The following is an 11,955-nucleotide window of genomic DNA, read 5'->3' as shown; positions in this document are numbered from 1 at the left end:
TTATTCACAGAAAAAGATATCAGGTTCTATATAAAATATTGATATTCCGGAGTTTTGAGACATGACTAATCTTTGGTCAAAATATAAAAAAAACGTGAATTTCAAAACTTTAAAATTATGCGAAGTGTGGGGAAAATAAAACTAACCCCTATTGCATACAAAATTAATGCGCAATAGGACTTAACTATAGCCGTCACAGTTAACTGCTATTGCGCACTAATTTTGTGAGCAAAAGGCACTTTTGTAACTTTTTTTTTTTTGTGGGTTATTTTGGAGCTGGGTCATTTAAGTTGCGGACTCAGAGTACTCCAAGCAAATGACTCCAAACACTAGGGTACAAGTTTTGGAGTTATAGTTTCCTTGTCTTATCTGTCATGTTTTTTTTCTTCATCGGTATTCAATAGCACATTGGTGACCAAATTAATGCAATTTGCGTCGTGTAATAAGACAATTGAAGGGGAAGTGCTCCTTATCAAGATTTTTTCATTTTCAAGGTCGAACCCAAGACCTCTGGTTAAGAGTGAAGGAATCATATTCATTTCTTCTTTTTTGCTTTTTTTTTTCTTTTTTGGTTTTCTCACCCGATATTGTATGATACCCGATTGTGGCCCCACTAATCTGAATTTGCACCGTATAAGGCTATTAAAGGAGAAAGCACCCCTAACCAGGATTTTATCATTTCCAACTCAAATCCAAGATCTTTAGTTAAAGGGAGGAGGAATCTATCCATCCCCCACAATTCTTGACCATAGATATTATTCATCACACCACGACATTCGGTGATTATCAGTCATGGTTGATCAAGTAATTACTTGGAAGAGTTTTATTAGTGCTCTTTTGATTTGTTTGTTAGAAAAGTTGGGGAAATCTTTTACATTGTGAGCCTCCCAATTTTGGCCCTTTTCTCCCATAGTTTTCAAGTGAAACTTTAAACTCAAACAAGGATTCTCCAGGTTTTGTGGTTTATAAAGATACGAGCACAAAACCACAAAACCTGGAGAAATTCTTGTTTGAGCTTTAAGTTTCCTTGAAAACTGGGAGAACAAATGTATGCTGGTATCTTTGTTTTCTTTTTCTGGAACACGGCCCCTTATCCCCCTACTTTGATTTCTTTATTCTGGAGAACAAATGACATTCAACGTGATCAGGCAAGACAAAAAGCAGGCGCATTTGTCGTTGGCTAGGTATACATTAGTGTTTGTAAGTTAGCGCAGATAAGAAGCAAATCTAAGCTGTTAATGAAGTCTACAAACTTCAACATCTTCCAAAATTTTACTAGGATCCACGCCCTCAAATCTCAGTAGCTTTGGCATTGCGGGAATAAACTTAAGTTTCTGTGGCGTAGACAAACAACGCTGGCAAGAAGTCCTATTAAAACCAAGATTGACAGCCATCCGCACTAGAATAAATAGAGTTCTCCAATCTATGAAGAAAATAGCTCTTAAAGGAGCCGGAAAACATCTACAATTCTTGAATCCGCTGACTATGATCATTTTCATCCATCCAAGTATGCTTCCCCTGCCCTTTTCCGCAGAAACATCAATATAAATAGTTAGATTTTTATAACTAACCATATAAATGAGCTAGAGAGACCACAAGGAAACAATAAAATGAAACTCAATACCAACACAGTAGGGTCGGGTTCACAGCAGAAATGCATTTTCCCAAGTAAATTCAATTGCATTTTGTGCAATCCAGCAAGTCACTGTTATCGTGGACTATGAACTTGGATACTATAAGTAATTAACGAAAAATATATATTAATACTAACTTGATTTTGATACCCAGTCGTATGGAAAAACGACGGTTTGATACATAGTATATATGATCCGAAAGGCTACGGAACCTTAGTACCAAATGCCCAGCCCAAGTGACAAGCCTGATGGTTGGAAATCCTTAAGAGTCTAACAAAGGTCATGCAAATGTCTCTAAACTTGATTATTGATTAGAGTAACATAAATTTTCGGGAAAAGATAATCCAGAATAACTAAGAAAAAGTTCAGAGGGCCACTCGGCCAATAACCTTTAAAAGAGGCTCGAGAGTGTTCGATTTAAATCAACATAAGTAGGCACAAACATGAGCAGGTATTACAGCTTAAGTGTCGTTCTCAATGGTGACAAAGGCTGAATATGGCTATAACATGTTCATAAAAGCTAATTTAATTGTCCTCCTAAACAATCTCTTTGGCTTAACGATCGCTGATAAATTATTCTCATCTACCAGTAGCAAGGGCCTCTACCTTTGGAAATGCACAATGAAGCACTCAAAAATGATTTCACCAGCGGATTGTCCAGTAATTAAATGCCAAAATTCCTGAGGCTCAAAGGTAAAATAGAGATCTCATCACCAACTTCTTTTTTTCTTCTTTGAAGTCAAAATTTGAGGGTACAAGAAGCAACAATCTGATAGTCATATATGATACATCACGCCATAATCCTGCATAGCTCCAAACTTTGAATTAGAAGTTTCACCTCTGAGATCAGTAGCTGTGTTTCCCATAGTTGTTCCATAGAAATTGGCTGCATCCAACAACAAAGGTTCCGTAAAAGCAGCCAGCTTGACTTTTCCTCAGGACAAGGTCTGAAACAAGATTTCTGTACTTGACAAGAACATCCAACAGAACATCACATTTCTGCCATTTAACTTGTTCCATTGAGGAATAAACCACTTCAGAACAGATATCCTTATCATTCTTCCATATCACTAATGGTCTTGGAATTCCTCAAGCTCTCACAACCTGGACAATTGTGCAAGCTCTCATGTATATAAATATCACAATCAAGGCAGAAGTGTTGTTTGCAGTTTGGACAAGCAACCTGTGGACCTAGCAAATTTCCTGCATCAGATCAAATAAAGAGAAAAGTGGAGCAAGCAAAAAGTGAGAAACCTGACGAATGAAGAGAAAAGTGGAACAAGCAAAAATTGAGAATCCTATACATTAAGTTTGCATTAAGCTAAACACATGGAGATCCCCTTAAGACTTAATGTTGCCATGACTTTTCACTTAACACACCTCAATTGAGGTTGTTATTTTTCAGACAACCTAACATATATCCAAAATATGCATATTAACACCTCACAGTAATGTGGCACAATGAGTGATTTTCACAGAGTTGAGCGCATGAATTGAAATGTAATTTTTATTTTATTTCTTTCTTCTTCTTTCTCCTATTGAACTCCTCTTTGCTGCTACCACCACCTCTCCACCATCAGTTTGGACAGACTACCGATCACTGGAAACCACTGTAGCCTTTGTCTCTCCCTCCTAAGTATTATCCCACCAGGGAAAAATACCAACTAGCGATCCTTCAGTTTCCACTCACAAAAACCATCAGAAACCAAGACTGATTGATGAAAAGAACACCATGGATAGTATTATCCCACCAGGGAAAAATACCAACTAGCGATCCTTCAGTTTCCACTCAGAAAAACCATCAGAAACCAAGACTGATTGATGAAAAGAACACCATGGATGAACAACACCCTGCTTTTACTACTACAGCACATCATCCATCAATCCGCCATTCCAGCCCAACATATCGATAGCCTTTCAACTTACAATCAAAGCCCCTCATACCCACCTCCAAATCAACACTTAAATCTAACGAAACTAAGGGGATGGCAACCCATGAACAAGTAGAAGAAAAAGAAGATGATGAACCTCATTATTCAGTCTAACAAAGCATCCATGAAAAGTCGGTGATTTTGTAGCCTTGAAACGTGGTTTATAAAACTTTGCCAGAGAAAAACCGATGCTATGGTTGGGCCTCTAAAGTAACACATCTACAAGATGAGTGTCACGGAAATGAAGATTGCTAAGATGGCCATGCAGTCATACAAGACTAGACAAGATTAGAAATGATCTCATTCACAAGAAGGTTCAAGTAGCACACATCGAGGATAAAATAAGAGAAGGTCGCTTGAGATGGTATATTTATGTCTTGCATCGACCTCCAAATGCATTGGTCTGTAGATATGAAATCATGGTTAGAGAAAGTAATAAAAAGGGATGAGGTAATGAGGTAAACCTAAATCACTTGGAAGGAAGTCGTATCAAAAAACTTACTCCCTCTGTTTCAATTTATGTGAACCTATTTCCTTATTAGTCCGTGCCAAAAAGAATGATCTCTTTCTATATTTGGATACCTTTATGCAATAATTTATAATCACACAAAATATATGTGACTCATTTAACACCACAAGTTTAAAAGTCTTCTCTATTTTCTTAAACTTCGTGCTCATTCAAATGGGTTCACATAAATTGAAACGGAGGGAGTATAATTATTGGGGTTCATGCAGGCTTAGCGGAAGATAGGGCACAGTGGAAGAAAAAAATTTATGTAGGAGATACCTATTAATTGAGAATACGTTTTAGTCATGCTAACACCTTTACTTTACATCCTATACTTTTATCGGAGTTGTTTAGCCTTTCAGAGATCTATATGACAGTCACAAAATATAAAGAACTTCTAGTACTTTTTATGTTGAGTTATTTTTTATATTATTTTTAATGTATATAATGTTGGTACAATATGAGTTAACTCGAGTGATATGGTCAGTGAGGATTTATATAGCCGACTCAACTTGCATGGGACTGAGTTGTACTAATTGTATTGTTGGGCAGCTGAGTGAGGTAGGGACGACTTGAGTATTTATAGGCATGATTTGTGTTGTTTGGAATAATGACATATTTCTATTTTTTTTTTTTTTGGGGTATTTGGAAAGAGCAAAGTTATGTAGAGCTTTCATGGGTAAGGGAGAAAATGAAGGAATGAGTTGCCGGAGAGCTAAGTTGCACGGACTCGCCAGTTTAGGTGCCGTTCCCGTCTCGACACGGGTCGGTTGCGGGTGCGAGAACGGCAAACATCCGGGATGCTATCAACTAACTCCGGATACCTTGACCCGAGTCCGTCGACAAATTTGGGGAAAACATTTGAGATTTTGATTTCTCAAAATTAAAAATAAAATAGATTTAAGATAAGGAAAATGACATAACTTCAATATTATAGTACTTTTATCTCATTTTTGCTGCTTCATGTTACAGATAAACCAAGAATACAAGGTTGTGTTGAGTTCGGATGGAAGAGAGAAGCAGTGATATAGATGGAGGGTTTGTTTCCGGCCTTGAATGGCTTTCTCCTTCTATCTTGAGGAAAGAACAAAGAGACAAAGGAAAGAGACAACCTAGAGGCTAGAACTTTGCTCTGTAAAAGCTTGAAAGGGAAGTTTGGAGAATTTGAAGACGACGACTTAAAAGTTACAGGCTTACAGCTGGAGGAGACGTGTAGAAGCTAGAATTAGGACTCTTAAAGTCTTAATTGTATTAACATACAAAAATGACCCCTTTATTCTCCATATATGCTATTTTTATCCCCTTTATTTTCCATTATATGCTACTTGTGTCACAAAATTGAAAGGCACCTAATTATGCTATTTGTAAATGTTTCTTTCTCATACAATATAGGGATAATATCTAAATTAATTATTAGCATGTCAATTTTTTTATAATTAATTTATATTTTTAATCGCACAAAAGCACGGACAAATTTCTATGGTTGTACATAATAAAATTGACCCCTTTGTACAACGGATTATTCTTGGAACGTATTTTTTCATATGCCTTTTAAATAATTTAAATTATTAATTATTGTAAATTATAGTATTTTTTACATAATTTCAAATATGTAATTTGATAATGAATTGAAAATAACTTAGAAAAATGACAAATAAGAATAATCGAGCATTTTAGATAACTATATCAAGAATGAGAGGATTTAGGAGCACTTAATTTATATTAATTAAAATTAATTTAGGAGGAATAACTAATATTGAACTATCAAAATACTTGAAATATAATTATATTAAAATTTAGATTTTGCCGAATCGACTCTCGGATCCGTACCCGTATCGGATACCTACACCCGAGTCCGTGCAACTTAGCCGGAGAGAGACCAGAGAAGGGAAGGGTGAGGTTGGGGAAGAAGACACGGTAGGAGGGTTTTTTTCCTAAAGATAGTCGGAGAAATGCACATACAAGAAATCTCAGACAACAAACAATAATGCAAATGCCTTGTACAATTCTATGCAGCTATGAACTTAAAGAAAGAAACTTCACTGACATCCTCAGCAACACAAGATGCTTCAGGTCAGGGTTATGTACCTGAGGTTTAATCTGATAAACTACTCCATTTGAGAATTCTCACCATATCGGACATCCTAACATATACATGGATAATGATAATATCCACCCAAAAGATGAAAATCATTTTACAAATATCCTGTGTGACCAGGTGCTCCATTGCGTCTCAGATTCACTTTAAAGGTTACTTGCAATGCAATCTTCAGAAGCAAACAGAAAAGACAGTTTGCTCATTTTTGGCTTGAACCTTTTACCACTAGAAGTTTCAGTTTTGAACCAAAAAAATGCAAATCTTTTTACAAATATCCTGTGTGACCAGGTGCTTCATTGGGTCGCAGATTTACTTCAGTGGTTATTTATACTGCAATCTTGAGAGCAAACAAATAAGATAGATTTCCTTGTTTTGGCATGAAATTTTTACCTCTGCATAGTTTCAATTTTGAAAATAAGCTTAAGAATGCTCTTACCAGGAGTTAGGAGACTTAGTTGGCAACCAAAGCAATTCTTTGGTAACTTGTGAAGATCTTTCAGAACTGAGGGTGAAACGTCATCAAATGGCCTTATTGGGAAGAGATGGTGATATGACCTTGCCAAATGTGGAGAAGATACCAGGGTCAGGCCGCAGATGCAGCATTCAGTAGGCAGCTCACATATGCGTGCTTTGCATCTCGGACAAGTGTATCCACCACCAACTTTAGCCTCTTTATGACACGAACAAATTGAAATCACACCCTCTGCTGCTCTTTGGGGGAACCCCATCTTGATCAAATTTGCAACAGCAAACTCTGCAATAGCTGGAGGAGGTGGGGCATGCTCCAATACCAACTCTTTTAAATGAGGCTAACAGAGCAATAACCAAGAAACTAATTATAAAAAGTTTAACAATATTACACCTCCTACATATTGCTAATCATTATTCAGTGAGATGTTTTATGTAGTAGGCAATTAGAACCAAATTTCTCCCAAATTTTCAGCAGAAGATTTCCTTACTCTATTGGTTTGTTTCATAAATTCAAGTATTTCAGATCTCAAATATCTATTCCTCACCTCATCCAATGCAACAAAATACATTCCACCAGTCTCTTGGCAGAGATGTTTGCATATGTAGAGTTCTGCAGAGAGACCAATTACTGAGCACCTTATCTTAGACGCTTTGCACTTTTGGATGGTTTCCAGTATATCCCCCGGATCACATGTGCTAAGAGCCGAATACAGGATAAGGACTTCACGATGACCATATGATGGGATTTGATTTAGGAGATCACGCACAAGATCTAAGCCATTCTGAAGGGATGCATCACCTGAGGTACCCAATTTACCCATCAATGCTTTGATATGAGCCTCAGGACTGCCACCAAGATCTGTTAAACAATGAGCTACTCCATCTTTCAAGATCACCAAGCCAATTTGACTCAGTGGATTCTGGTCAAAAAATTCTCTTATAAAAGCCTCCACTTGTCTAGCAACTACAACCATTCGGCTTGGTTTATAATCCATTTCTGCAGCTGCCTAAAAGTCAAAAATCAAGTAAGCAATTATTAACTTAAAAGCTGTATAAAGTTCAAGATATTATGAGACATTACTGTCACGCTATCAAATATCATTTTTAAAATCATCCAGACTTAATTTAAATGAACGCATAAATTATCTATTTTATTCTGTGTAGATTTCTGGTACTCAAACATTTCAATTTTTCTTCTAGCTTTCCAAGTTCGCTTGGGCGTTGCGGAACTATAACCATTTAGTATAAGTATCAAGTAGACGCAAACAATTCTCAGAAACACTTTCGACCAATGTGCACAAAAGAGTCCTAGGAAAAATGTCAAAAAAACAATGGATGCTGACATCTTAAAAGGAGAACTGTCAGCACAATGTTTATGTGCAAATACATAAGATTGTTTATTGCACCTTGTCAATGAAAAAAGAAAATGTACAATGCAGTGATAAGCACAACCCAGTTAAGGACATTTATTATAAGGCAATAATTGTCTTGGACACACTCAATTCACAATTTTATCTCAGAATTTCAAAACATGGTTCAAAGAAATCAATGTGAGGTGGTGTTCAAGGATACATGGTGACATAAAAACTGAAAGTGGGTATTTACTTGAATATTAATTATTACTGATCAAAGAAGAGCACCCAATTGCATTGCATACATCAGACTAATTTTCTGAAAAAGTTATTCTGAGTATTGGTTTCTCAAACCATTACAAAAAACAGAAATACACTTAGCTTTATCTGTATCTCATAGCATAATAAACTAGTTGCAATCACTAAAATCTTCAGCCTCAACTTCTGCTGGAGATAACTCATTTAAAAACAGATAACCATAGATATTTAAATAATTTTTTCATATCTCGCAATGAAAATTTAAACCTTCAAATATCAACAACCAAATATAGTAATGCAGTTATTGTGCAATCACAGAGGATTTTACATACCCTGGAGAAATCAATGATAATGTAGAGATACCGAATGAGACCCTTCTGAATTCGTGCAGCGGTTGCAGTGCGGAGACGCCGTCGATACTGAGCATGGGATAGAGTTTTGTTGTCAATTGGACGAAGGAGTCCTGATTCATCCTCTTGCAAAGACTCCCATGATCTTTCATCTGCATAAGTTCTTTCCCAAGCTTCTCGACCTCTCCCACTTTCCTCCTCCTCATCCTCTTCTTCTCGATTAAATCGTTTTTCTTCATTGTTCATTTTCCTGTTAGATATAATGCCAACTCTCAATAAGATGACCAAATACTTGAGAAACTAATTGTACAAACTCAATATTAAAACAAGAAACTGTATGTGCGTGTGCTGAGCTCAGCTCTTTCCATTACGCATCCTTATCGTATGAACTATTTTCTAATCTGCCCCTAGTCCTTTGTTATTTCTATATTTCACTTTTCCCCTAAAGTGTGGCCCATTCTGTGCCTGTTTACTGAAAACCTCCTTGAGAACCAATCGCCAAAGTATTCACAACAATCTAAATGAGAAAACAAATTATGCTTCGATACGTTTCCCAGCTTCATCCAGCAAACCAGAAACTGCAGTTTCATTAAATTAAAAAAAGGAAAAAAAAAAAAAAAAAACCATTTTTATGATCTTTGGCATTTCATTTTTTTCCCCTTGTAACAGTCTAACAGAGCAAGAATTACAAAATTGAACTTTTTGTTAATACACATTGGCATTCTAAAGCCTGTATATTCTATAGCTCTGTTCCTCTGCCTGCTTTGTTACTTAGAGTACTTAACAAACCTTAAGCAGTAAAACCACTTATTGGAACATTTGGGGTAAAAAAAAGATATAGACCTTCCAAAAAAGTTATACATTCATGGTTGTACCTAAACAATTCTAACGACAACATACTCTGTTAACTTAAGAGTTACAAGCCAAACAGTAGACTCTCTTCCTTGGCCGGTTAATATTGGACTCAAAAGCCAAATGGAGACTTTCTCGCAAAGCGAAAGCGGGTTTCAACATGTGACAACTCTTTTAATGTGCTAAAAAAGAGCAGTCATCACCTAACAAGTTAAGGTGCGTCAGGGCACCTATTTACTACAACTAATTGCAAATAACACCATTTTACTAGTCTACGTCGTAACCTGAGATCGAGTAAGGGTTCAAATTACTACAACTGTGGTTCCATTCCGGATTTAAACTAGGTGGGGACTTAAGTGCTTAAGCTAAATTACTCTAAATGACCTAGATGATTAAAAGATGCAAGTTAATTTTATTAAACTAAGTAAATGAAATCACGAAAATAAGGAACTGACCTTGTTCTGCAGAGTGTTGATCAGAAAACAAAGTGAGGAACAAATGAATATCCTATTACTTAGCAAATTGCAATGTCTAGAGTAGTAAGACAGGCAGAAAGTGATAAGAGTCAAATGCGATTGAGTGAAACTTTGAGAACCAAATAAACCAAAAAGGATTCTTTGATCAAATGTAGAGACACCCACTTGGAAAAATGGAAACTTTAATGAATTTGGGGATCTACTCTACTCTCTTCTATGCGTTGCCCCAGTCTTTTGAGTCGCCGGAGATACAAGCTTTGGGTTTACAGTATAAGGCTTGAAAATTGTATAGAGAAAATATAAGCACTAAGATACAAGTGAGGGACTAATCTTAGGGTTATTGCTTAATGTTACTCTAAAACTCCGTTAGTTTAATGTTGATTCAGAGGCGGATCCAAATTTGGAGGTCCCGGGTGCCACTGTGCTGTAAATATAGATGGATTGCAATTTTTACGGTCCAATTAATAGAGTAATTAAACGTACTTTGTATTGGGGTTAAGGTTATTTGTCTTCTCGGTATACGCACACACAAATATTATTCCAAATATTATATAGAAACAATTACGCTCAGTTAGGTACATGAACTTAAGCTTACAAATATAATTTCTATTATAAAATAAAAAATAATAAACTAAATCTGTGTGAACCAAGACTCAACATACCCTTTTCTTTTGCATTTTTTTAAACCATTTAAATAAAATAAATAGCATGTAAAATTAAAGATAAGAAACAATGACGGAAGAGAGCAACTGGAAAAAAATTATTAAAATTTTGATGAAGAGAGAGGAGAAGATTCGGGTGACGAGAAAGAGTTTTTTGGGAAGAAGAGAAAAAAAAAAGGGAGAAACGGAAAGCCAGTGAAAATTAGATGTTATTTTGACACAGTACACCCATGCATAGATACAAAATCTGCAGGAGTTCGAACTTGCACCCCCGGGGAGGAAACCTAGCGCCTAACCATTGGCACCACAAACTCCTTTGTTATTCCGGGTGGCACGATGATAGTTTATACTATATCTTACACATATATACATACATATACAACCGAGGCGTTCGACCTGTAACCCAATAACACACGCAATGAAAACAACTTTCAATTATGAACTAATCCCTCCGAATCAAAAAGAGAGTCCACTTAACTATTTACACATCCTTAAGAAGATATTAACTCCTCGAAAGAAATAGGTAATTTGACCACACTATCCCTAATTAAATAGGTACTGGAATTTGATCACAGAACACTTAATAGGGGCAAACCTGAAAAAATAAGATTAATTCTTTTTTGATTTGATAAGTGAACACTATTTTTACCCAAAAAAAAAAAAAAAAAAAACTAAATGAACACTCTTTTTTATCCAAAGAAAATATTAAATAAGGAAAAAATAAAAAGTTACTTTAAAATTCAACCAACACCCAAATTAAAAATATCTCTTACTTTAGGTTTAAGACACTTACACCTCGATTGGTACGAATGATAAGGGATAATTAATTCGGAATTAAATTTGGTATGGATTTATCTCACGTTTTTTTCCACATTGAAGGTGGGATAATTAATCCCGAGACAACTTGCTCCCCCCAACCAAACGACCCCTTATAGAATCTCCTTCCGTAGTTATAAGAAGTCATCGAAGTGAAGTGGTTGGTAATTTTTTCTATAGCGAGACTTCCTCTTCGAAGAATAATTGCTTTTCGACATTGCAAGCACCATGTTGTACAACCTCAACAACCTAAAGTACAAAAATGAGAAGAAATTTGATGAGAGAGAAGGGAATTTAGGACTTGGGGTGCTTTTCCGTCAGTTTGCTCTAGTTTTATATACTTATCGATTTGGTTTATCGGTTATCAGTTTGTAAACATGCTAAGTCGATTATCAAACAAATAAGATACTATTAGTTATCGGTTAATTGGTTTGCGGTCCTTAACTGTTCAATTTTTGATTTAACTGTTAAGAAAATGCTCATCTAAATACCCGCAAGAGTGGCTCAGTTGGTTGGGCATGGGGCTTTCATAATGGAGGTCTCAAGT

The 11,955-nt window shown here is 36.0% G+C and overlaps 1 protein-coding gene across 4 annotated transcripts; it reads right to left on the bottom strand.

Annotated features, from left to right (window-relative positions):
* Positions 1–1,158: 1,158 nt before the first annotated feature.
* Positions 1,159–10,135, bottom strand: LOC132065747 (general transcription factor IIH subunit 2). 4 transcript variants are annotated; one of them, XR_009416777.1, is made up of 6 exons: positions 9,910–10,135; positions 8,585–8,852; positions 7,188–7,649; positions 6,608–6,980; positions 2,473–2,837; positions 1,159–1,523 (listed from the first exon to the last, which is right to left on the bottom strand). XR_009416777.1 is itself a non-coding variant. In XM_059459270.1 (5 exons), the coding sequence occupies exons 2-5, from the start codon at positions 8,846–8,848 to the stop codon at positions 2,689–2,691; spliced, it is 1,248 nt and encodes a 415-aa protein (XP_059315253.1). In that variant the 5' UTR covers positions 8,849–8,852; positions 9,910–10,135; the 3' UTR covers positions 1,744–2,688. The 4 variants fall into 4 exon arrangements, 2 of the variants coding, with proteins under 2 accessions (XP_059315253.1, XP_059315254.1); XR_009416778.1 differs by lacking the exon at positions 1,159–1,523 and adding an exon at positions 1,744–2,314; XM_059459270.1 differs by lacking the exon at positions 1,159–1,523 and having other exon boundaries at positions 1,744–2,837.
* Positions 10,136–11,955: the final 1,820 nt, after the last annotated feature.

Source organism: Lycium ferocissimum, chromosome 7 (genome assembly GCF_029784015.1).
Source record: "Lycium ferocissimum isolate CSIRO_LF1 chromosome 7, AGI_CSIRO_Lferr_CH_V1, whole genome shotgun sequence".
Classification (NCBI taxonomy): domain Eukaryota; kingdom Viridiplantae; phylum Streptophyta; class Magnoliopsida; order Solanales; family Solanaceae; genus Lycium; species Lycium ferocissimum.
Note: the sequence above shows the minus strand (reverse complement) of the source record. Positions and strands in the feature narration are given on the sequence as shown.

Bases quoted from the DNA above. Each gene is read 5' to 3' on its own strand.
- LOC132065747 (XM_059459270.1), bottom strand. From the start codon at position 8,848: ATGAACAATGAAGAAAAACGATTTAATCGAGAAGAAGAGGATGAGGAG. The intron at 7,650-8,584 runs GTATGTAAAATC...TTTGACTTTTAG, and splicing joins TTATCATTGATTTCTCCAGG to GCAGCTGCAGAAATGGATTA. The intron at 6,981-7,187 runs GTGAGGAATAGA...TTGCTCTGTTAG, and splicing joins ATTTTGTTGCATTGGATGAG to CCTCATTTAAAAGAGTTGGT.